The sequence below is a fragment of the Sturnira hondurensis genome, unplaced genomic scaffold, assembly GCF_014824575.4.
Source record: "Sturnira hondurensis isolate 20B ecotype Veracruz unplaced genomic scaffold, ASM1482457v3 Scaffold0008196, whole genome shotgun sequence".
Taxonomy (NCBI): domain Eukaryota; kingdom Metazoa; phylum Chordata; class Mammalia; order Chiroptera; family Phyllostomidae; genus Sturnira; species Sturnira hondurensis.
Genome location: NW_028080827.1, coordinates 18,244,206 through 18,266,767, shown reverse-complemented (window position 1 = coordinate 18,266,767; position 22,562 = coordinate 18,244,206). Strand labels below are relative to the sequence as shown.

General features: G+C 41.0%; 1 protein-coding gene across 4 annotated transcripts in view; it reads left to right on the top strand.

Annotated features, from left to right (window-relative positions):
* Window positions 1–22,562, top strand: part of INTS14 (integrator complex subunit 14) — a 36,447-nt gene that overhangs the window by 660 nt on the left and 13,225 nt on the right. For 2 of the 4 annotated variants that reach the window (XM_037054153.1, XM_037054155.1), the window contains exons 2-8: window positions 3,323–3,601; window positions 6,819–6,926; window positions 14,017–14,172; window positions 14,956–15,074; window positions 15,502–15,644; window positions 18,911–19,003; window positions 21,827–21,971. In XM_037054153.1, the coding sequence (XP_036910048.1) occupies window positions 3,380–3,601; window positions 6,819–6,926; window positions 14,017–14,172; window positions 14,956–15,074; window positions 15,502–15,644; window positions 18,911–19,003; window positions 21,827–21,971 (986 nt within the window). In that variant the 5' untranslated portion in view covers window positions 3,323–3,379. Of the gene's footprint in view, window positions 1–417; window positions 492–3,322; window positions 3,602–4,695; window positions 4,795–6,818; window positions 6,927–14,016; window positions 14,173–14,955; window positions 15,075–15,501; window positions 15,645–18,910; window positions 19,004–21,826; window positions 21,972–22,562 lie in introns of those variants that run through there. The other 2 variants (XM_037054156.1, XM_037054157.1) reach the window with 2 other exon arrangements.

Below are 22,562 nucleotides of genomic sequence, written 5' to 3'. Positions count from 1 at the left end.
CCAAGTGAGAAATCCACCATGTTCTCACACAATTGCAGCACTGTGGTGGGCAGGGATTTACTTTCTTTTATCAGGCCCAGACTGCTTGAGTGAACCATCCGTACTGCAACAGAACTCAGTTCCTTCTTTTACTGCAATACTTAATAACCTGAGTTACTAAAGTGGTTTCCCATGACTTTGCCATTGTTAAGGACGTGTTTGCGGGTAGACACAAATGCATCAGTCAGAAGAAAGCCATCTTTAGAGGTGTGTGCAGAGAAGGCAAGACTGCCTCCCGAGGTCACCCATTCCAGTGTTAGAGCACATTTCATGGACCATGAGTGCCTTCTGATACCTGATCTAAATCTGTCGTGTCTCCCGGTCTCCTTAGAGGCAAGAGCAGTACTTCCTATGATCTCAACTTTCAATAATGCAAACGCCTCTGTGCATGAATGGAACTACCATAGGAGCAGCATAAACTCTGCACATGGGCGGAGGCAGAGGAGTGGCAGGTGTGTTCACTTGAATGAGAAGGAGAAGAGGAAATGTGTTTCTGGAGTCCAGAGTTAAAATTCATCAGGTGTTTTACCAAAGAATCAATGTTATATATGGTAATTAGGGATGGTTCATTAGTTATCAAACATTTGTCAAGCACTTACTATGTGCTACTTACTGTGATCGCCTCTGAGGAGACATCGGTGGGCAAAATCTGACATGGTCCCTACCCTTACTGGGCATATTATCTAATGCAGTGTAGTTGAACCAATATTGTATAGGACTTCACTTGAACAACACAGCTAAGACCCAGAAAGATAAAAACTGAGTAGATGCAATAGTACCAAGGTAATTACACCTGAACCGATGCATTGGACACTAGAAGAAATGCACAGGCTTTCAGAACTTTTAACTTTGACTTGGGACAGTTTTTTATTTTTTTAAGATTTTATTTATTTATTTTTAGAGGTGGAGGAGAAAGGGAAACATCATTGTGTGGTTGCCTCTCATGCGCCCCCTATTGGGGACTTGGCCTGCATCCCAGGCATGTGCCCTGGATTGGGAATTGAACCAGTGGCCCTCTGGTTTGCAGGCCCAAACTCTATCCACTGAGCCACACTAGCAGCAAATTCAAGGGAGGACAATTACAGAAGATAACTGAGAAAACGTGGAATGTAAAAAATAAATTATAAAGAGATGGCACCAAAACAGAGCACAACAGTCTAGATTTATTAAATACAAGGCATTGTTTCCATGTATGTTCTATACTATATTTATTCCATGGGACCTTAACACTAATTACATAAAGAAGGGTTAAGTGAGAAACACAGAGTTAGCAAATTAAACTGGACTGTTTGCCATCGAACTCAGCATCTACAATAAGGCCCGCACTCATTTTCCTTGAAGGATGCTTCCAGAACAGTGTTCTACAGCACACACTTGAGAGAATGCCAGTGCATGTAACACAGCAGGGCTGCAGCACCCTGGCAGCATTGGTATTTAGAGTGGTGCTACCGAGTCATCATCGGAGCATGGATTATGCTTGATGCAGGGTGTTTAAGAGAGATGAGGGCTACACATTTTAATTTTTCCTATCAAAATGGCTACATGTTTTGGAATTCTTAGAGTCTGGAAAAGTTAACTTATATCTGTAGTTTAATCTTTAATGTTGTTGGATACATGAGGCATTATTGTATTTGAAATGTATCTCGGGCCATTACATACTAGAAAGGCTTTTGCTACCTGACTCCAGTCCCTGGCCCTTGTTTACAACATTGTTTCCATGAACCAGTATGTTCAGAGTTCCCCACAGCCTAGTCACACATGAAATTTTATAATATAACACATTTGCAGTTGGGAATTGTACCAAGACAAGCAGTCTGACCACTGTTAAGTGTTTTGGAGTCCCCCCAAAAGAAATTAGTGAACATTAAATTTCTAACCTATTTATGTCCGTTCAGTCTCTCCTAATTTTACATATGATTAGTTTACCATATGATTTTTATGAAGTTATAGTCAGTGTATACATACAATCCTGTGACCTGCTTTTCTCAGCTACTGATACTTTATATAAATATTTCTGATACCTACATGTTTCAGTTATTCATATGATCTTTCATTGTGTCACTAGACGATAGTTTGCTTAATGGTAGAGTAGCAGTGAGCTGTGTTCCCAAGAGCAGGTCTGTGAACGTTTTTCTTTGTTTTTGAGCACAGAAATGTTTCTTCGTGTTAATTCTCAACCCATACTTTTTATTTTTTTATTTTTTATTTTATTTTTTAAATATATATTTTATTGATTATACCATTACAGTTGTTCTATTCCCCCCTTCATTCCCCTCCACCCTGCACACCCCTCCCCCACCCATTCCCCCCCTTTAGTTTATGACCATGTGTCTCAAGTTCTTTAGATTCTATATTTCCCCCACTAATTCTTGCCCTCCCCCTATCTATTTTCTACCTACTGTCTATGCTATTTTCTATACCTTCTCCCCGCTTCTCCTCCTCCCACCCCCCTGTTGCTAACCCTCCATGTGCTCTTCATTTCTGTGGTTCCACTTCTGATCTAGCTGTCCTCTTGATTTGCTTTTGTTTTAGGTGTGTCAACCCATACTTTTAAAGAACTCTTTGTTTTCTCCATTTCTTCTACATTTTGACTTTTATACACAATTTCAAGAGATGATGCCAGCTGTCGGACATATTCTTTACCTTTGTTCTCTTCCCTCACAGTCAAAGGCCTGTCACCTGGTTGCATCCGTGAGTCCTCCTGAGGCTGGCAGTCTGTTGTTTTTGTCACACTTGATGATTTCCAACTTTGTCTAATTTGGATTATGATTTTATAGCCCTTTCATTTTTACATTTTGCATTCATTTTCATCAAAAAGGGAGGGTGCCAAGCAATGGGATAATTAAACACTTGCACAAATACTGTTGTATGAATTACGACAGTGATGGTGCCCAACGAGACTGGCCGTCAAAAGCAGCACCATCTGACAGCTAGAAATGTTCGCTGGTAGATTAGGTGTTGGAGAGGCAATGCAGGGGTGTTTGTTATATTAAGTTGTACAAAATTTGGAACTGTGGAAGTCAAAGGCTACCTGAATATAATGTTTTTTTAAAAATAGAGATACTTAAGATTGTCCTTGATTTATGGCCCTGTAGTAGGTGATTTTAGTAATTGCTTGCTTGCTTGCTTCCTTCCTTCCCTCTGAATTCTCCACAGATTTGCCCACACCTCAACTTAAATGGGGTTTGCCTTCACCTGTTTCTAGAACGTTGGGTTAAAATTGTGGTGAAAAAATACTTTTTACTTTCCATGACATAAGCCTAACTGTATTAATCTTCTACAGCATTTTCCTACTTAGAGCTGTTGCATTTTGACTGGGAACACTGGGATCATTGTCATCATGCCAACAGTGGTGGTGATGGATGTGTCCCTTTCCATGACGCGGCCTGTGTCCATCGAGGGGTCTGAAGAATATCAGCGCAAGCACCTGGCAGCCCATGGTTTGACGATGCTGTTTGAGCACATGGCCACAAATTACAAGCTTGAGTTTACAGCCCTGGTGGTTTTTTCATCACTCTGGGAGTTGATGGTTCCCTTCACTAGAGATTATAACACCCTACAGGTACAAAAAAGAATGAGTTATTGTACGTACAGGGTCCAGATTTATAGGGAACAAAAGTGTTATCATACTGAACTGAATATTTAGAACTTGGAATTATTTCATAAGTCTATTGGTGTAATATCTGAGTGTAGCTGTAAAACTAGGACTCACTGCCAGTAGGTTTTATGCCTTTGGCAGAGCTCTGAATTAGAGCTGTGAGTCACTGCCCTGTTTGTCCTCTTGGTTTCCTGGAATTCGCTCAGGATACAGTGCCCTGGTCCCTCAAGTTCAGGATCTTTAGGTTCAACACATTACTGCTTTTCCTATAAAACTTGAAAAGATGAAAAATAGCCCTTCCTCATAATAACTTTTATTTTGGAGTAATTCAAATTCTATTACCTCTCCCATAAATAGCCTCTGATTTATAGATGTCAAGAAATTACAATTTTTAAACCTCAATTGAGGGGTGTTATCTTCCAAAGGCATTGTCTATGACACACTTGAGAACTTACTTTCTGAGAACATCTCTAAATCATTAATATTTCCAACAGTGCCTAGCACAGTGCCTTACCCATAGGGAGCAGTCAGTAAGTGTTTATGAAGTTAAATTGAATAGTTTAATAATTGCTAGGCAGTTTAGAAATCCAGGATCAACATAGTTTCATTTTTAAAACACAAGCAATACAGTTTTGTTAAATCATTCTTTTTATTATCTCACTTTTTAAAAATGACTGAAAAGCTTTTTTTTAATTGTACTGGATTTCTTATAAGTGAGTAAACTACGGATTTTGGATGTTCAGCATTTCTGAAATTCAAAGAATTGTTACGTAAGTGGTGCAGAGTAACTGTTAGCACCAGGAGGCCTGAAGTCAGACCAGCTGGATTCAAATCTAAATCCTGCCACCTCTAGGCATGAGAGCTGGGAAAGTTACCTAATTATTCTCCACCTTAGTTTCCTCATTTAAAAAATAGGTTAATAAAGATGGAGGTGTAGATACACCTCACACAACCAAAAGAAGGACAGCAATGAAATTAAAACCAAAAACCAACAAGAACTGCCAGAAAATTGAACTGTATGAAGTCCGACAACCAAGGAATTAAAGAAGAAACATTCATCCAGACCAGTGGAAGGGGTGGAGACGGGCAGCTGGGCGGAAAGGACACGCAGCAAGGCAGCAGCTGGAGGACCACACCAGGCGGTGGTTGGAGGAGAGGTCAGTCCCACACTCACATGCGGATAATCCGGGAGGAACAACTAGGGAGTGAGACAGACCTGCAGCCCAGGGCCTCAACGTGGGGAAATGAAGCCTTAAAACCTCTGACTAAAAGAAACCTGTGGGGGTTGCAGCAGTGGGAGAAGCTCCCAGCCTTGCAGGAGAGTTCATTGGAGAGACCCACAGGGTCCTAAATGTATATAAGCCCACCCACCTGGAAATCAGCACCAGAAGGGCTGGGAAGTGGGGGAGTGACTGAAAGTCAGCTGAGAGCCAAGCGAGCAGCATTCTTCCCTCTCTGACCCCTCCCTCACATACAGTACCACAACGCAGTGACTACATGAGTTGCCCACCCTAAGGTTCTGCCCCTTGCAGCATTACAGGTGCATTGAGACAAGAAAAATTGGCCCAAGTGAAAGAACAGATCAAAGCTGCAGAAAAAATACAATTAAGAGATGAAAAGATGGCCAACTTATCAAGTGCAGAGTTCAAAACACTGGTAGTTGGTATGATCACAGAAATGATCGAGTGCAGAAGCAAAATAGAGGAAGAAGTGAAGGCTATGCAAAGTGAAATAAAGAAAATATACAGGGAACCAACGGTTAAGGTAAGGAAACCGGGACTCAAATGATTTGGAGCAGAAGGAAGAAATAAACATTCAATTGGAACAGAATAAAGAAACGAGAATTCAAAAAAATTAGTAGAGGCTTAGAAACCTCTGGGACAACTTCAGATGTTCGAACATCCAAATCACAGGGGTGCCAGAAAGAGAAGAGGAAGAGCAAGAAATTGAAAACTTGTTTGAAAAAAATCAAATGAAGGACAACTTCCCCAATCTGGCAAAGGAAATAGACTTCCAGGAAGTCCAGAAAGCTCTGACAATCCCAAGGAAGTTGGACCCAAGGAAGCACACACAAAAGCACATCATAATGACATTACCCAAGATTAAAGGTAAGAACAGAGTCTTAAAAGCAGCAAGAGAAAAGGAGACAGTTACCTACAAAGTAGTTCCCATAAGACTATCCGCTGATTTCTCAAAAGAAACCTTGCAGGTAAGAAGGGGCTGGAAAGAAGTATTCGAAGTCATGAAAGGCAAGGACCTACATCCAAGATTACTCTATCCAGCCAAGCTTTCATTTACAATGGAAGAGCAGATAAAGAACTTCCCAGGTAAGGTCAACTTAAAGGAGTTCATCATCACCAGCCTTTATTATATGAAATGTTAAAGGGACTTACCTAAGAAAAAGAAGATCAAAACTATGAACAGTAAAATGACAGCAAACTCAAAAGTACCAACAACTGAACCTAAAAAAAACAGACAAAAACAAACTAAGCGAACAACTAGAACAGGAACTGAACCATAGAAATGGAGATCACATGGAGGGTTATCAGCAGTGGGGCGATGGAGAATGGGGAAAAAGGTACAGGGAGTAAGAAGCATACATGGTAGGTACAAAATAGACGGGGAGGTTCAGAATAATACAGGAAATGGAGAAGCCAAAGAACTTTTATGTATGACCTATGAACATGAACTAATGCTGGTGGGAGGGAGGGTACAGGGCAGAGGGGGATAAAGTGGAGAAAGAAATGGGACAACTAATAGCATAATCAATAAAATAAAATGTAAAAATAAAAGTAAAAGTGGGTTAATGATGTATGGAGTATTGTGATGATGAACTGAATGTGAGGTGCCTACAATGGTGTTTAGGATATAGTTAGTCCTCCATAAATTTTGGCATTTTTATAATGTATTTAAAAGTGCTTAATTACAGTTATTTCCTTTAAGGCCCACTTATAAAGATATGAACTCGATGGGCTGTTCACTCTCGACTAATCAGAGGACAGAGTAAAGGGGAGCTCTTTTAATGATCCTTTATAGCTGAAGAAGTCTGTTTTACTGTTTTTAAGAACCTGTGCTTTGGAACTCTCCGAAACAATGTCCCCTGTGTAACATTCAGGCTTTTAACAGTGTATGTTGTTTTCTGATAAATTAAAATGAGCAATTTTATCTTTTATTCAATTAGGAAGCACTAAGTAATATGGATGATTATGATAAAACCTGCTTGGAGTCTGCATTAGCTGGTGTTTGCAACATCGTTCAGCAAGAGTGGGGCGGTGCGATTCCTTGCCAGGTAATTATCAATTCTTTTGCGTTGCCCTAACTTGAAGCGGCTAACCACTGAGGTGCTTCAGTTTTCTTCAAGCTCTAACACAGCATGCATTATCATTTCTACAAACTACGTTATATACTATTGGTATCTTTAAAAGAAGTCACTAAATCAACACTAATTACTCAGAAAGCAGCACAATTATACCTGAAGGAAAACATCCTCCTAGTCAGTTGACTTCCTGCAAACTAGCATTATTTGTATGAAATGCAAAGGGCTCACAGTGGGATTTTACAACACTCCCTAGGAGTGATTTTAATTTTTTGCATGATGGAATTGTAAACATCAGTACAACGTAGTCTCTCTTTGCTATCTCAGTGTAGCTCAGGGTAGCACTTATTCAGCAAACTTTTAGCCGTCTCCACTACCTAAGTTATCTAGAAAGCAAGGGATACGAATGTCATAAAATCGGCTGCCCTTTGCTTAGAGTCCACAGCACGTCCACATTAGCATCAAGTCAGAGCAGAGTTGTAGCTGCAAAAGAGAATTGGAAGTTTGTTATACACTGTTGCTTTAAGAAGTGGTAGCATATTTTAAGGAGAAAAAAGGTTGTTAAAAGGAAAATTGTCATATTGTAGTCTACAACAGAAGTCAGCAGACTCTCTGTTGTAGGCTTTGCAGGTGTCTGTGGCGGCTCCTCGGCGTTGCTGTCACAGCACGCAAGCAGCTGTAGATAACAAGTAAATAAGTGTGCACAGCTGTGGCATCACTGGTATTTGTGCCTGGGCAGGGGAAGGGTAGGGGCTGACTCAAAGGAAGGACCAGGGAACATGGGAAGTGATGGAACTCGTGTTTCTCTTCATTGCACGAGTGGTTATGTCACTAAAAGCAGTTTTCAGGACTTAGAACTATATACTGAAGGGTGAATTTTATTGCAAGTACATTATATTTCAGTAAACCTAACTTTTTAAAGATTGTGTTTTCTTACTGTACAACCACCCTGTTTTATAGAGAATGAATCGAGAGTTAATGAAGACCCTGAACTCCTACTAAAAGGTTAAATCAAGTCACTTTAGTGGATACTTGCTTTAAAAAACGCCAATAAATGCTTTTGATTAATTTCCTTGCAGAAATAAAAATGTTTGGCACCTTAATTCATAAACACTATTTATTTGGTAAATCCAGGCATACAGAATACCTAATTTTATGACAGTATACTAAATAAATGAAGTTTTGTTGCCAATAACTTCTGAACTGGAAACTAGCAAGTAGCACAATTTCATTCGGTACTTCTTTGGTAGTTTTATTCTTTTAATTAAATGTATTGGGGTATCATTGGCTAATAAATTATATGGGTTTCAAGTGCACAATTCTATGATACCTCATCTGTAAATTGTACTGTGGGCCCACCACCCAAAGTTAAATCTTCTGCCACCATAGTCTTCAGAGTTTTAGAGAAGAAAAAATTCTACATTTTCATGCTTTTTCTGCCCTTACCAAAAGGAAGAACCTGAATTTGAGATGTGTTGTACCCTGAGGGAAAGGGGCTGGGCCTGAATCTACTTAGACAACTGACTTGATGACTTTTGGGGTAAATAGTCCAAAACACTGGACTAGAGGTGGAAGTGATCAGTGATTATTTTTATAATCAATTACTGTCAAACATTTGTTTTAATGTGGAATTTTTTAAGTATATTTTCTTGATTATGCTATTACAGTTGTTCCAATTTTTCCCCCTTTTCACCCCTCTGCCTGTTACCCCTCTTCTCTCAAGCAATCCACCCCCCTTAGTTCTTGTCCATGGGTCATGTGTATAAGTTCTTTGGCTTCTCCATTTCCTATGCTCTTCTTAACCTCCCCTGTCTATTTTGTACCTACCAATTACGCTTCTTAATCCCTGTACCTTTTCCCCCATTCTCTCCCTCCCCCCTCTCCACTGATAACCCTCCATGTGATCTGCATACCTATGATTCTGTTCCTGTTCTGGTTGTTTGCTTAGTTTGTTTATGTTTTTGTTTTTTAGGTTGAGTTGTTGGTAGTTGTGAGTTTGTTGTCATTTTAATGTTCACAGTTTTTATCTTCCTCTTCTTAGATAAGTCCCTTTAACAGTTCATATAATAAGGGCTTGATGAACTCCTTTAACTTCACCTTGTCTGGGAAGCTCTTTTTCTGCTTTCTGCCCTTCCATTCTAAATGATAGCTTTGCTGGATAGAGCAATATAGGTTTGTAGGTCCTTGCTTTTCATCACTTTGAATACTTCTTGTCATTCCCTTCTTGCCTGCAAGGTTTTGCGAAATCAGCTGATAGTCTCATGGGAACTCCTTTGTAGGTACTCTCTTGCTACTTTTTAAAAAATTTTATTTATATTTATTTATCTTTAGAGGGGAAGGGAAGGAGAGAGGGAGAGAAATATCAATGTATGGTTGCCTCTCATGTGCCTCCTGCCGGGAACTGGCCTGCAACCCAGGCATGTGCCCTGACTGGGAATCGAACCGTGATCCTCTGGTTCGCAGGCCCACGCTCAATCCACTGAGCTACACCAGCCAGGGCTGTCTTGCTGCTTTTAAGAGTCTCTCTTTATCTTTAATGTTTGTCATTTTAATTATGATGTGTCTTGGTGTGGGCCTCTTTGGGTCCAACTTGTTTGGGACTTTGTGCTTCCTGGACTTGTATGTCTATTTCCTTTGCCAAATTAGGGAAGTTTTTCTTCATTATTTCAAATAAGTTTTCATTCTTGTTCTTCCTCTTCTCTTTCTGGCATCTCTATGATTCAGATGTCAGCACTTTTGGAGATTTCCCAGAGTCTTCTTATTCTCTCCTTGGTGGTTTTTTTTTTTTGTTTTTTGTTTTTTTTTTGGTTTGGTGGGGTTTTTTTTTTTTTTGGTGGGGTTTTTTTTTGTTTTTTTTTTTAATTCTTGTTTCTTCATTCTGTACTGGTTGACTATTCCTTATGTTCCAAATTTTTTATTTGAACCCTGACTTCCTTCCTTTCACTGTTGGTCCCCTGTGGATTTTTCTTTATTTCACTTAGTGTAGCCTTCATTTCTTTTTTTATGCATTTGCTGTACTCAGTGAATCTCTGAGCATCCTTATCACCAGTGTTTTGAACTCTACACCTAGTAGGTTGGTTATCTCCATTTCATTTCGTTCTTCTTCTGGGGTTTTGTTCTGTTCTTTCATTGTCTCTCGAATTCGGCAGCCTCCTTGTGTTTGTTTCTGTGTTTTAGGTAGAGCTGTTATGACTCCCTCTCTTGGTGCACCTGCTACTTTGCATGGAACAAAGCCTTAGGTAATCACCAGGACGAGGCAACCCACTTCATCACTTTGTGGCTCTGAATGTGGGAGGGTGGAGAGGGGACAGTGCCACTGCCTGGCTGATGGAGGCTTATGTGGCACTCACTCCATTTCCAGTCACGTCACTCACTTCCATATGTGGGTGGTGCCCCTCTAGCTGTTGCCCTGGTGGCAATTCCCAGAGTGGGTGGGTTCGCATCTGTTCTAGGCCTGTATGGGCCCTTTAAATGGACTCTCCTGAGAGACCAGCAGTTTCTTCCACTATCCCAACACCCACTGGTTTTTATAGCCAGAAGTGTGAAGCTTTATTTTCCCAGCACTGGAAGCCTGGGCCATGTGGTCTGGCCTTGGGTTGGGATTGCTCGCCAGGTATCTTTCCTGATTTTTATCCATCATACCTGAAGGTGGGACCACCCTTTCTGCCAGCCACTGCCATGCTGCATCCTCCCCCCCCGCCCCCACCCCAGCTCCCCAGCTCCACCCCTTGGATGAAGCATGGCAGTGGCTGGCAGTGGCTACCCATCTGGATGAATGTGGCTTCTGTAAGTCCTTAGTTGTTGGACTTCCATACAGTTTGGTTTTCTGGCAGTTCTGGGTGTTTTTTGTTTTGAGGTTAGTTGTGATCCTTCTTATGGTTGTGCAAGGAGGCAAAGTGTGTCTACCTACACCTCCATCCTGACCAGAAGTCTAATGTGGAATATTTTAATCTAACCTGTGAGACAGCTAGACTGTGTCTTTATTATTTGAGTAAAATCTTTCTCATTTTGACATTACATGAAATATTTTGTTATCATATGGTATCTGAAGAAGCTAGCGGCAGAAGTAAACCATTATATAGCAGTTACTGCTGCCTAGAAGAGGAGATTACCTTATAGTCAATAAGTCAATCTCCTATAAGGAGATTACCTTATAGTCAATTGACTATCTTCCCAAACGATGGCATTGCTCCAGGAGACCTCTATTAAGCATTCTTGGATTTTAGAAGTGCCAATCTTGATACTTCACATGGTGCAACCGCCTAATACTGCCTCACTGGCCTGTTATTGTCAAGTTACTGGGATAGGCCAGGGAAAGCTACGCTAGTCCCCCCTGGAATGCTTGGAAAAGTCTGCCCGCTGCAGGATTGCTTTGAAACCGTGAGGAAAAGGAAAATTGATTGGTAATTGTGGTCTATTGTTAGAATATTCTGAAGGCTTTTTCAGATTACAGGTTGATTAGGAATGCATTTTAAAGGTCTTGTGCAAATGTAATAAATGGCATTTATAAATATATTTGTAAAGCAGTTGTCATTCCAGTTGACCAGGGGCAGAGTTTGTCATCTTTGAAAATAAAGTGTTATGGTTCAGATTTCTGTGCTGGCACTTTCTAGGGACACATGAGATTGGCCCTCATGCTATTTTTCACATTGGTTCCTAAGGTTGCCACCTCCTTATCTAAGATATAGGAGTCTAGTTTTAATACAATTAATTTAAGAATTAGTTATGAATGTTTTTGTCCTTTTTTTAAGTGTTCATAGGTAGGTGTGTTTTTAAAGGTTCAATGAGATGAAATTCAGTAAATGCATAGATATTGAGAACAGAGCTCACTGAGTATTGCCAGCGCAGACACCTGTGCAGCCACTGCTCCGGTTAAGACCCAGAGCATTGCTGTTACCCCACAAAGTTTCCTCCGCCCCTTCTAGTCAGTTTCCCCCCATGCCCACCACCCAGTTTGGTTTGCCTAAGCTTTGTTTTACCTGTTCTATAACTTCATGTAAATAGAATTATACAGTGTGCCTGTCATCCTTCACTAGACAGAACGTTTTGAGATGTATTCACATTGTTGCTTGTATCTTTGCAGAGGTGGGTTTTTGGGTGTGAATACAACTAGGGAGAAATGAAATTGCTCAGTGAGACTGCTTTATTTATTTATTTATTTATTTATTTATTGGTGTGCTGCAGAATTTTATTTTATTTTATTTTATTTTTTTAAATATATTTTATTGATTATACCATTACAGTTGTTCTATTCCCCCCCCTTCATTCCCCTCCACCCACACACTCCCTCCCCCACTATTCTCCCCCCCTTAGTTTATAACCATGTGTCTCAGTTTCTTTAGATCTATATTTCCCCCACTATTCTCACCCTCCCCCCTATCTATTTTCTACCTACCATCTATGCTATTTTCTGTGCCTTCTCCCCACTTCTCCTCCTCCCACCCCCCTGTTTCTAACCCTCCATGTGCTCTTCATTTCTATGGTTCCACTCCTGATCTAGCTGTCCTCTTGGTTTGCTTTTGTTTTAGGTGTGGTTGTTAATAACTGCGTGTTTGCTGTCCTTTCACTGTTCATATTTTTCATCTTCTTTTTCTTATATAAGTCCCTTTAGCATTTCATATAATAAGGGCTTGGTGATGATGAACTCCTTGAACTTGACCTTATCTGAGAAGCACTTTATCTGTCCTTCCATTCTAAATGAAAGTTTTGCTGGATAAAGCAATCTTGGCTGTAGGTCTTTGGATTTCATGACTTGGAATACTTCTTTCCAGCCCCTTCTTGCCTGTAAGGTCTCTTTTGAGAAATCCGCTGACAGTCTGATGGGTACTCCTTTGTAGGTGACTGTCCCCTTATCCCTTGCTGCTTCTAGGATTCTCTCCTTCATTTTAGTCTTGGCTAATGTAATTATGATGTGCCTTGGTGTGTTCCTTCTTGGGTCCAACTTCTTTGGGACTCTCTGAGCTTCCTGGATTTCCTGGAAGTCTATTTCCTTTGCCAAACTGGGGAAGTTCTCCTTTATTATTTGTTCAAATAAGTTTTCCACTCGTGGCTGTTTCTTTCCCCCTTCTGGTACCCCTATAATCCGGATGTTGGAACGTTTAAAGATGTCCTGGAGGTTCCTAAGCCTCTCCTCATTTTTTTGAATTCTCATTTCTTCATTCCTTTCTGGTCGGATGTTTCGTTCTTCCTTCTGGTCCATTCCATTGATTTGAGTCCCAGTTTCCTTTCCATCGCTATTGGTTTCCTGGATATCTCCCTTCATTTCAATTAGTTTAGCCTTCATATGTTCCTCTAATTTGTGACTGTGCTCTACCAATTCTGTGAGCATCCTGATAAATAGTGTCTTAAATTGGGCTTCTGAGAGGCTGGCAATTTCCCGGTCGCTTAGGGTTATTGGCTCTGGGACTTTGAGTTCCTCTTGCGCCATCTTTTGGGCTGTTCGTGCCTGTTAAGTAGCAGGATCGGAGCCCTAGGTTTTCACTGGAGCAGGGCAACTCAGTCGCTGGGTTGTGACGTTGTATGTGGGGGCGGGGTCAAAGAGGGACAATGGCTTCCCTCTGCCGCCAGCTGCCTCGACCCCCACCGGCACCGCAGCCACCACCATCACCGGGCCCACGCGTTTCGTTCCACTGCACTCGAGTGTGCCACCGCTGTCAGCCCTCCACCACTGGGTTCGTCCCCTGGGGCCTGCGTGGTCCGTCTCACTGTGCACGAATGTGCGACCTTGGTCAGTCTGCCCCACACCCCGACTGGCTTTGGGCTGCCCGCGCGCCTAGCGCCTAGGTCGGGGGATCTGTCCTGCCCGACCCAGCTCCGTTGCTGGTTCTGCCTCCCTTACCGTCCCCATTGAATGGTTCGTAGCTGTCGGACTTCCGTATAATTCCGTGTTCTGGTCTCTGGGTGTGTTCTAGTTCTCCAAAACTTTTGTTGTAGTCAAACTTGGTTGTGGGAGAAGGCACAGTGTTTCCACCTATGCCTCCATCTTGGCGGAAGTCCTCAGTGAGACTGCTTTAAATGACTAAGTCATTTTATATACAAACCTCCTCTCCCTTTTTGCAAACAGGTGGTTCTGGTGACCGATGGCTGTCTTGGCATTGGTAGAGGGTCACTGCGGCATTCCCTAGCTACTCACAGTCAACGGAGTGAGAGCAACAGGTTCCCACTACCTTTTCCTTTCCCGTCTAAGTTATACATCATGTGCATGGCCAATTTGGAGGAGGTAATACGTTTTACTATGTTCTTTTTAGTTTGGATAGATACATTTTAGGACTGTTTATTTTTTAGTGTGTGTATTCCATTGTAGATACTATGACATTGAATGCACTGGTTTTAGCCGAGGCTGGTCACTAATTATCTTTGAAAAGACTCCAGAGCTCAAATGCTCTTTGAAAGTTCAAAGTATTGCCCAATTTGGGAAATATAGCTAGATTTTTATTCATCTTACTTCCCACAGAGAGTGTTCAGATGCTGAAATGTTCTTTTTGGTTTTGGGTATTTCCCTCACAGGAATTCTTAAGCCCAATCCACCAGAAATGTTGGCAGAAGTGTGCTTTGATTTTCTGGTGAAGTAGCGTTACTCTGATGCATGTTTTGTTAAATTGTACTTCCTGGTTTTCCCATTTAATCAGGAAAGTTGTTTAACCTAATCTTCATCTCAGCTTGTTTTTTAATCTGTAAAATGTAGATAATAATGGTACTTACCAAAGATATTAGAAACACTTCAGAGGAAAGATACTGTGCAAGCACCAGCTGTGGTTGCCTCTGAGAGTCTCCGCAAAGTGACATCCAAGTGAAATAGCCCCACTGATGTCGTTTTACGTGACAGTTCCTCCTTGGTGACCTTGAATCAAATTGTTAATAGTTATTTTCCTTCTTACTTTATTAAAAAATCATCTTTGTTACATTTGTTACGTATGCTATTGTGATGGGCGTGACTTTGGTGTGCTGACGAGAACCTGGCATTTTGTGCCACTTTAAACGGGTCCTTGGTTTTGCTTTGTAGCTTCAGAGCACTGATTCCTTGGATTGCCTTGAACGTCTCATAGACTTAAACAATGGTGAGGGACAGATTTTCACTATTGATGGCCCCCTGTGCTTGAAAAATGTACAGTCTATGTTTGGGTGAGTATGTACTTAGAGCTTTTTTTGCCTTCTTACATATAGTCCATTATAATTTGATGTCCAGCAATAATATGTATTTTACTGTTTCTAATTGTGTCATTTCATTTTCCCCAAGTTTCACATTTTTCAGCTAAAACACTTGGTAGTAGTGATTTTAGAAAGTTCATTCCTTTTAAGTTAAGTATGAGCAAATCTATAATGCCTGTAGATACTGACTTCTCTACAGCGACTCAGCAGTTCCAAAGATTAACTTGCTTTGGGCTTTTTAGAACTGAAATTGCCTTGCCAAAAATGTCAGATTTTGTTGTATTTCAAAATGGTCACATTGTTTTGGAGTCGATTCAAAAGGAAAACAAAAGCATCTTGTATTACTTAAAAAATATTAGATGTGCATTACTCTTCCTATAACCATGACCTCACGTTCTAGGAAGCTGATAGATCTGGCATACACGCCGTTCCATGCTGTCCTCAAGTGTGGCCACCTGACCGCTGACGTGCAGGTCTTCCCCAGGCCAGAGCCTTTTGTTGTAGATGAGGAGATCGACCCGATCCCTAAAGTCATCAACACAGGTAATTCTTATGAAAACTTCCCGTTGCCCTGACTTTCTCCTGACTTCTGGCTTCCACTCCTCTCTGTCCAGGAGAGTTGAAGAGTATAAATTCTGATACCAGGGTGCTCTTGTCGTCAGTTATACACTTCGGACCGGTGGATGCCTTGCCTGGGGGGTGGCAGATGAGGGGTCCTGCGTGATGATAGTGAGGTCGTGAATTAACCTCCAACCCTAGATAATTACAACCACAAATTACTGGAGTTGGAAATCATGGCCAGATTCACTAGCATTGAAATCCTTGTGATAATTCTTAATAGATTTAAGACTGATTTGCAGCATAACTGAGGTCAGATATGAAGGGCTGAGTGACTCTTCCTGTGTGACCTTGGACAAGTCCCGTCCTCTAGTTCCTATTGGCTAGGAGAGTGGAATCTTTAGGTGAGTGATGGCTTATAGAGTCTCAGCTCTGATTCACTGCACCTCTCTAGCCCTGCTGCTTATATTAGGACTAAAAGCGGTGTGCCACTGCCTTTACCTGGTTGTGTTCCCGGTGCTGTGCTTGGCTAAGATTGGCAAAGTGAAGAGTCAAAAGTAACAAGGAACAATGGGGAGAAGAGTTGTCCTCTCTTGGAAGGCTGACTCCTTGAGTTGTGGGTACACATTAAACCATCGCTGTGTCAGTCACCATTGCACCCTCAGTGCCCAGCATGCTGTCTGATGCTCAGTAGATGTTGACTAGGTAATCATCCAATCAGCAGATGATTAAAATTCAGTGCATGGTAAATGTTCATTTCATTCTCGGGTGTATAGTTTTTTGGAGTCTTAGAGCGAAGGGGCAAGCACAGCCCTTTTATTTTTTTGTGCCTTTAGCTCCTGGCTGTGTGGAAGTAGGGCCTCTCTCTCTTTCACTGAGCCTAGGCAGAAGCATATTAAGCTATGTGAAATGTTTTGGTGTTTTCAAAACAATGAGAGTCCACTTCCCTCCCATCTTTTTTTGATGAGTAACTGAAAACATGTTTTATTTTCTATATAAACTTTTAGTCCAAGATCTCTGTTATAGCTTATATTTAAACCATTTTCTACTCAAATGAAAAATATATAGCTGCTTATGCTGATTCACTTGCTACTCAGCTCAAGAAGGTAATGAAGACAAACTCCAGAGAAGCAGACTTGCTAACGTCTTAGAAGAACCATGAACTTACCATGAGCTTGATTTTTAAGGCTTTTATTTAAATTATATTTGATTGACCATGCTATTACAGTTATCCTGATTTTTCCCTCTTTGCCCCCCCCAACCCCACTACCCCTCTCCCTGAGGCAATCCCCCCACCCCTGTTCATGTCCACAGGTCATGCGTGTAAGTTCTTGGGCTACTCCCTTTCCTGTGCTGCACTTTACATCCCCATGGCTATTCTGTAACTATCTGTACTTTCTTTAATACCTTCACCTCTCACCCATTCTTCCATATCCACCCTCCCATCCCTTTCTCTAATTATGATGTGTCTTGGAGTTGGCCTCTTTGCATCCATATTGTTTGGGATTCTATGTTTCCTGGACTTGCGTGTCTAGTTCCTTCACCAAATTAAGGAAGTTTTCTTTCATTATGTTTTCAAATAGATTTCCATTTTCTTGCTTTTTCTCTTCACCTTCTGGCACCTCTATGATGCAAATGTTGTCCCACAGGCTGCTTACACTGTCCTTGCTTTTTTGGATTCTCTCTTCTTCTTGTTCTTATTCTTTTTTTTCTTCCTCAAGTTCCAAATCATTGATTTGATTCTCAGCTTCGTCCACTCTACTCTTGTTTTCCTGTAAATTGTTCTTTACTTCAATTAGTGTATCCTTCATTTCTGACTGGATCTTTTTTATGCTATTAGGTTCTCCACCAAGTTCCTTGAGCATCCTTATAACCAATGTTTTGAACTCTGCATTTGATAGATTGCTTATCTCCATTTCGTTTAGCTCCTTTTCTGGAGTTTTGATCTTTTCTTTCCTTTGAGCCATGTTTCTTTGTGTCCACATTTTAGCAGCCTCCCTGTGTTTGTTTCTATGTATTAGGTAGAGCTGCTTTGACTCCGTGTCTTGGTAGTGTGGCCTGATGTAGAACGTGTCCTGTAGGGTCCAGTGGCACAACCTCCCCTCAAGTACCCAGAGGTGCACCCTTAGTACACCCTCCTCTTGCAGCTGAGTCTTGATTGCTGTTGGCAGATCAATGGGAGAGATTTACCCAGGCCATTCAGCTGTGAGGATTAGCTGTGACCACTGACCACCAACCTTCCACCCTCTTTGGAGGATCAGCGGTGCAGGGGCAGGGTGGTGGTGCCATGAGCTTGACTTTTTAAAAATTGCTTTGAAAATATGAGTGCATATATATGCCTAGAAGACTGAAAAGCAATTCAATTAAATATTTATAGAAGTTTCCTTTGATGATAAACAGTGAGTGCCTTTAGTTTTCTTCTTTACAATTTTTAGTGTTTTCTGAGCTTTTATACTATTTCCTTTTTTAAATTTTTTATTTATTATTTTAAAGAGAGAGAGGGGAGAGAGAGAAAAAAAACATGTATTTGTGGTTCCACTTATTTATATATTCACTGGTTGCTTCTTGTATGTGTCCTGACCAAGAATCAAACCCACAACCTTAACATGTTGAAACAATGCTCCAGCCAACTTAGCTACCCAAGTAGGGTGCTTTTATACTATTTATATAATCAGAAAAACAACCTTTTAAAAAGTTCTTTGGGTTACAACTTTTGTTTTAGGTTTTACTTATTTTAGGGTTACTTATTTTAGGTTTTCGGCAAACACTTTGAGTCTTTATTACGACTCTATAAAACAAAGAAATCATTGTCATATTTAGACAGCTGCCTTGGTTTTGTAGAGAAAGTATATTTTTTTCTCCAAATAGCTTTACCCTGCAAGGACAGTTGCTTGAAATTTTTGTGGAAATGTTTGGCTACAACGCCCCCTTGTGGCTAGAACAACCCTGATGATACAGAGGGATTTGACCTTTAAGCTTTTGCCTTAGCTGGAAATCTAGCCTCATAAAAATAAAAGTTTAGCTGATTTGTCATATAACTTAAATTCACTAAATAAAGACAGTTATTATTTTCTGAGGTACTTAAATAAAAATGTATTAGAGATATCCAGAAAAACTTCTATAAACCTTCCTAGTCATCATATTTGAATTTCCTACCTAAATTAAATACTGTGTTTATGAAATTTAGTGCATAGAAAATAGCATACTTTCCTATGGAACTAATTAATTCTATGTTTATTCCTTCTTTTCAGATTTGGAAATAGTGGGATTTATTGATATAGCTGATATTTCAAGTCCCCCTGTTCTGTCCAGACATCTGGTCCTGCCTATAGCACTTAACAAAGGTGAGTTCTCTTTCTGTTCAGTGATACATATGAAGTCTCTTAAGTTTATTCTATTATCTAAAGTTATTCTTTTGCCCTGGCTTGGTGACTTTGTTGGAGTGTCATCCCATGCACCAAAAAGGTTGCAGATTCAGTCCCCCATCAGGACACGTACCTAGGTTGCAGGTTCAGTCCCCAGTCGGGGCATGCACAAGAGGCAGCTGATCAATGTTTCTCTCTCAGATCAAAGTTTCTCCCCACCCCCTTTCTCTCTCTGTAAAATCAATAAAATACATATCTGGAGTGAGGATTAAAATTATATATTAAAGTCATTTTTAAAAATATTTTATTTATATTTACAGAGAGGGGAAGGGAAGGGGAGGAGAGGGAGAGAAACATCAGTGTGTGATTGCCTCTCACGCACCCTCTACTGGGGATCTGGCCTGCAACCCAGGCGTGTGCCCTGACTGGGAATTGAAACCGTCACCCTTTGGTTCACAGGGTGGATTGGTTCACAATCCACTGAGCCACACCAGCCAGGACTTAAAGTTATTTTTAAATGTTAAATAATACAGTAGCACATTTTGCCGAATTTAGGGGTAAGGAAGAGTTACTGAATTGGATTAAATTTTTAAAATAGAATGTACCTAATATACTAGAAAACTGTTTCTGCTGCTTTACATTGTGGAGAGCATATTGACACATATGTGTATTTCGTTAATTTACAGTGGGAGTCTTCTTTAGAGATGAGAATGCTTTATCACTAATGCAGGGCTCTGCCTTTTCTGGCAGGAGCATGGTGAGAAAGCCCAAGTTATGCTCAGACATTGCCTGATAAGTGTGGGGTCAAATATAGCTTCGTAAGGGGAGGAACTACATCTGCTCTCCACCAGTGCCTAGCACACAGTAGATATGCAGTAAAAACTGTTGAATAGATGGGAGAATCCAGCCCCTTGTGAGGCTTCATTACTGAGAATAAAGCTCTCCAGGAACTGTAAAGTCGTGAACCCAAATTCAGTTTCTCTCTGGAGAATGTTAGTCTCTAGCACCTTGAACTTCTTTTCTCTGTTCTAGGCTGACCATCCACTTTATATTCACCAGCTTTCTCTAAGAGGTATATATAGTCAATCAGGTTTCTGTGCAGAGTCAGATCACTTTCTGTTTATGCTGGTTGTCCAAGGTGTAGGATTGGGTGTGCCATAACCCTCCATCACACGTTCACAGACGGAGTCTTGATATGTGCCCACATGTGGCTTATTGTGATTATTGTTTATAACTGACCTTCTTACCTTGTTATTCTTGATGTTAACATTGATAACCAGGTTTCCCTTATTTCTAAGGTCTTGGGGGGAGGGGAATTCTTCATGCCCATATAAAGTGCCAAGAAGGAAAGTCGGCAAAATGAAGAGTTTGGGTGGGGGAATGGTGAAAAGAAAAGTGTGGGAAGGCAGAATTGGGCTATGCTTTAAGGGCTGTTAAATGTCCAGCTAAACTGGGCAAATTCTTCCTATTGAATTAGAGTCTTAGAATGAGGTTAAGCGAACAGTTCCAGAGGGAAGTTAGTTGTAGGAAGATTCATTTGTCAGCAGAGTGTATAAGAGAACCTAGAGTTGGAGACTCAGATCAAGGAATTTATGCCCTGGCTATTGTAGCTCAGTGGTTGAGTGCTGACCTGTGAATCAAAGGATCACCGGTTTGATTCCCAGTCTAGGGCACATGAGAGGCAACCACACATTGATGTTTCTCTTCCTCTCTTTCTCTCTCACTTCCCCTCTCTAAAAAATAAATACATAAAATCTTAAAAAAGAAAAGAAATTTATGAAGTAACACTGCTCACCTTTTGGGAGTGCATTCACATGCTGCCTGAGGCTTTTGGTTGAGAATACTCTTGACTCTGTGAATCTGTAGCTCTGTTTGGAGGGCACTTAAAAGCCCCAGAGAACACCTAGCTGAGCTCTCCAGTTTCAGTAGAAACTGGAAAGCTGATTTTTTTTATGTAGCAGCTACACTGAAATACAATTCACATACCATACACTTCACCCACTTAAAGTATACAATTCATGCCCCAGCTGATGTGGCTCAGGGCATTGAGTGCCAGCCTGTGAACCGGAAGGTTGCCAGTTCAATTCCCAATTGGGGCACATACCTGGGTTGTAGGCCAGGTCCCCAGCTGGTGGTGTGCAAGAGGCAACCAATGTATCTCTCACACATTGATGTTTCTTTCTCATTCTTTCTCCCTCCTTTCCCCTCTCTCTAAAAATAAATAAAGTCTGCCCTGGCTGGCATAGCTCAGTGGATTGAGTGCGGGCCTCCAAACCACACGATCGCGGTTCGATTCCCAGTCAGGGCACATGCCTGGGTTGCAGGCCAGTTCCCAGCAGGGGACACACGAGAGGCAACCATACATTGATATTTCTCTCCTTCTCTCCTTCCCTTCCCATCTAAAGATAAATAAATAAAATCTTTTTAAAAACAAAATATGCAATTCAGTAAATTTTAGTATATTTGCAGAGTTGTGCAACCATCACCACAGTCCATTTTAGAATCAGAATTCAAAAACCCCTAGCCCTTCATCTCCCTCCGTCCCAGGTGACCACTAAGGTCCTCTCTGTCTCCATAGATTTGGCTCTTCTGGATATTTCATATCAATGGAATTCATATAACGTGAAAACTGATTTTTATATGGACAGGAAAACCAGAATATGTGTTTTTCTTACCTGTTATATATTCCTTTTACAACTCCGTATACTCTCCTTCAAAGCCTAGAAACAGCCAACAGTGTCATTGGGATTTGGGGGTTTTGTAGCAAATCTCAGCCTGACCTGTTTTCTCTTCTTTTCACAGAAGGTGATGAGGTGGGTACTGGCATAACTGATGATAATGAAGATGAAAATTCAGCCAATCAGATTGCAGGCAAAATACCCAACTTTTGTGTCCTGCTCCATGGCAGCCTAAAAGTGGAAGGCATGGTAGCGCTAGTTCAGCTAGGGTAAGGAACTCTGTTTATCTTTGGTTGCATGAAAGGGAGAATCAGTTTACAAAATGAAGTGTTTTCCAGACTTTTCTGAAAGAAACAGGAAGGTCCTAGTCACTCTTTTCCTCTCCCTGGCATACCCTTCCCACCTACCACCACCTTCAAAACTGTTCTTCAAATTATCCCCTAGAATAAGCAAAAAATGAGCCTTTTAACTATATTGGTTTTAAATTATATTCTAAGTTGTCCTCTTTTCTATTCTACCTAGGAAACCTAGGTTCAGTTGTAGCAATGCTGCTAACTTGCTATAGAGTCTTATGCAGTATTCACAGACTCGGCTATAAAATGAAGAGGTAGAAATCAATGAAAAAAGATGCTGATAGAATTGATTAAACATTTTACCGTATGCCGAACATTCCTCCAGGCACTTTAAATACGTAAACTTAATCCCTCACAAACACTGTACGGGAGGTATTGATATTCCCCATTCTATAGATGAGAAACTGAGGCTTAGAGAGGTAAAAGAACTAGCTCAAGGTCACACAGCGAGTAACTGAAAGCCCCAGGATTCTTACCTATGCGTTCTGGCTCCAGAGCCCAAGCTCC